The sequence below is a fragment of the Colobus angolensis genome, unplaced genomic scaffold, assembly GCF_000951035.1.
Source record: "Colobus angolensis palliatus isolate OR3802 unplaced genomic scaffold, Cang.pa_1.0 Scaffold229, whole genome shotgun sequence".
NCBI lineage: Eukaryota > Metazoa > Chordata > Mammalia > Primates > Cercopithecidae > Colobus > Colobus angolensis.
The window spans coordinates 3,390,806-3,394,297 of NW_012115477.1; the positions used below are offsets into that span (position 1 = coordinate 3,390,806).

The 3,492-nt window shown below is 39.1% G+C and overlaps 1 protein-coding gene across 1 annotated transcript in view; it reads right to left on the minus strand.

Moving 5' to 3' along the window:
* Positions 1 to 934: 934 nt before the first annotated feature.
* The window catches only part of SP8 (Sp8 transcription factor), a 3,954-nt gene continuing 1,396 nt past the window's right edge, over positions 935 to 3,492 (minus strand). The window contains exon 2 of the mRNA XM_011944207.1: positions 935 to 1,038. Coding sequence (XP_011799597.1) covers positions 935 to 1,038 — 104 coding nt within the window. The remainder of the gene's footprint in view (positions 1,039 to 3,492) is intronic.

The window sequence follows — 3,492 nt, forward strand, 5'->3', positions numbered from 1 at the left end:
AGACAAAGTGAAAGTTTGCACATCTGTACAGCAGAAAAAAGTCCCCCTTCAATTACCCCAAAGAAATCTTCTTCCAGACAACATTTCTCATTGTCATAACCCACCTCTTAAATCAATGTTGATTCTGCATGTAATGCAACTGATATTATAAATGTACCAAGCAGCTTTCCTCTTACCTGCCACTACATTTAACTCCTTCAGAATCCCTCTTTCCGAATCCCTCAGCACTGCAACTTTCAATAAAAAAGAAACAACACTTAAACTGTGTTCTGCTTGTTATTCCTAGGAAGAAAATGACAGAAAGAAACTATTTTACTTTTAAAATCCATTATTTAGAACTACAGTATACCAAAGAATCAGAGTTAACTTGTTTGTCTGAAACCATAGAGACTGGAGGCCCCAAATACCTGTATAGATAGCAGGATTAAAGGTGTCACCTACTTGAACATGAGCTACATTATTCTAAAACATCTTTTATCCCTAATTGCTTTTTCCTTTCAATTTACAATGCTCATATCACTTTGTATTTTCACTTGTTTCTATGTATTATAATTACCATATATAGATTTCAATGGAAAATGTTCAGTTCAAGATGTATACCAAGACTATACTTAGGGTGGGGAGATTGCAAACAGAAAGAAAGAAGCTAAACTTGTAAGAATCCGAACACGCTAACTTTTTATTCAATTTGATTCAAAATAATAATATTAATCTAATAGTGAAATAGTGATATAACATCAGTCAACATTTAAAGTATTTTATGTTTCAAAGTATGGCTCAAGGAACACCCATTGCTTAAATGCACTTAGACATAACAAGACAATATTTTTTATTGGCATCATTGACACCTATGAACAATAGCCTAGTAAATAGATTAAGGTTTAACCTTCCCTTTCTTTGGTGGCTGTTTAGAGACTTTTAAAGAACAGATAACTCATTTCAACAGGAATCTACTACTGATATTTACCTCTACATAATCTTTAGCTAAGACTTGGAATGCCAAAAACAAGCTTTTGTTAGCTTGACCTCCTCCACCTCCTAACAACAAAAGTTGTCCCCAAACCCATGTTTTTATTTTAGATGTACTGATCTTCCAATGTAAGGCTTGGCCTTTTAAATACTACATGCAATCAATGGCCAACAACCTGACTCCTTCTGGAGACTGAGAAGGAAAGAGAATGGTGAAATTTCTTTGAATTGTGACTTAGTACAAATTTTAAGAGGTCAGCAAATCCTGATGCTATGAGCTAAATCTACTGGTAAATAATCAATTACATTCCTTAGACACTATAATCTTTATCTTGGTAAACAGAGAAAACACAGCTTTGCCAAATAGATCTTTCCATCTAACATCTTAAAGGTAATTATTTAAATATTACCACAACAGGGTTATATTTTGTTTAAATTAGAAATTAACTGAAGATAAAATGCACATGTCCATAGTTTAAAAAGGGGAAAAAATACAGATTAACTAGCCTAGTCTTTTATCTGAGTTTATTAATACCATTTAAAATATTACAAATAAATCAATTACATTTCATGCATTTAAAATGCAAATCTAAAATGCTCCAGAGAAAGGCTTTTCATTTCAATGTGAAATATCCAAATTATTTCAACATTACAGTGAGCAATTAGTTTGCAGAATCTGCAAACATTTAAATGTAGTGTCAGAAGTATTTATTAACAGTTAACAATATTACCTTCAGGAAATACACAAAGGCCAAAGTTAGTCGAGTTTCACTTGGACAATTTATTTAATACATGGGTTTTGGCAGACCCGCTTATTATGAAATATAGGAGAACTCTCACTTTAACTATGCCTGAACTGCCAGCAAATGCAAATAAGTACATGCTCCATTAAATTAAATGTCATCCAACGTTTATCAAATATTGTCTTAGTTACAGCTTGATACCTATCTAAATTCATATTTGAGCAAAATAGGCCCCGAAAGTGCGTTTGTGGCTCTGCACCTCCAGAAGTGAGTTCAAAAAACCTGCAGCTCATCAGAACTGCAACAATAACTCTTAATTTTCTTGTGACAAAAAAAAAAAAGTTTACTTCAATATATTTTCCAATATTTACTGGAAGTAATGTACAAGAAAAATACTATACAAAATCATCTCCTGGACAACTGCGCCTCACACCCTTACACTGGTGGAGTTACATTTAATTGGTAACTAATCTAGAACGATTCTCCAGTTGTACAAACCATTAGGTTCAGATATATTTTACAAAGGTTCTTTTTTATTTTCCTATTTTCCCTTTTTTGGCATTTAAACTACAGCCTCCTCTGAAATAAATGATAGCTTCTTCACTTGTTTGTAAGTTTAAACCACACAAAAAAAGTGTAACCCTACGATCTTCAATGAATTGCGAGAATTTACAGAAATGGGTACTATAGAAATTGATGGCCGGATTAACAAAAAAAAAGATTGGGAGGTTATGTTTGGGAGTGGTGAAAAAACGAGGTAGAAAAGGACAAACATGGAGATAGTTAATCTGGTCTCACCGGAAAGGAGTATTTTTGCATAAGAAAAAAACACCTACCCTCACCCCGCCCCCACCCCATAAGTTAAGTTAATGCGGTCAAAATAACTTTGGGATCAATACTAGCAGTTTCGAGAGAAAGAATTGCTCTCCGTTAGAGGAAAAAACTATCATAGAAGGGAAACCAAGTGGAAGGTTGCTATTTTCCCCTCAGTTTTTTAGTTAAAAATAAAATATATGCTATAAAGATGAAAGAAAGTTGCTGCAGCGATTCGACAAGACTGCCCTTTGCTGAAACTTGCATCGGTTCCACCTCAGGAACAAAGAAAAAGAGGAAGAGCTGACATTGGGAGATCTAAACTCTGCAAACTCTGGGTCTCGGTGCTGCCAAAAGGACACCCCACCAAGCCCCGACAGCCTGCGCAGGGCGTCCGGCGATGCCCAGGGGCCTGGCAGGGTGCTCCGAAGTCGAGGTGCCTAGGTCAGCGGCTAGGTCAGCCCGGTGGCGCTGTTCTGCCCAGGCCTCCAGCCTCGCCCTCCCCAATGTTCGGGCTCAGGCTTGCTCAGCCGGGCCGCTCCTGCCCGTGCCGAGGCCCGCAGTCTACCAGGCACTGGATTAGTCCAGCTCTACCTCCAGTGGCCGCTTCCCTCTAAAAGTTACGCCCATCACAACCTAGGGGTGGAGAAGGGGAGGACAAGGAGGGGAGAACGAGAAATAAAGGCCCGGCGAGGCGCGGGTTCCAGCTGCACCGGGTTCAGACAGCGTTACCCGCGGAAAGGGAAAGCCAGGGCCTGGGACAGGATGAGTTTTACTTACATGTCCATATCCCCTTTACAAAGTTAAGTCACAGAAGGAAGAGGAGGGGCAGAAACAGAAAGAGACAGAGGGCGAGTCGGATGCAATAGGGAGAGGCTGGAGTTGAAGTCGGGACAGACAGGGCCCAAGAGGACTCGGTGGGAGGAGGTCGGGGAGAGAGGCGGGCGCAGGGTGGGCGTCACTCTAG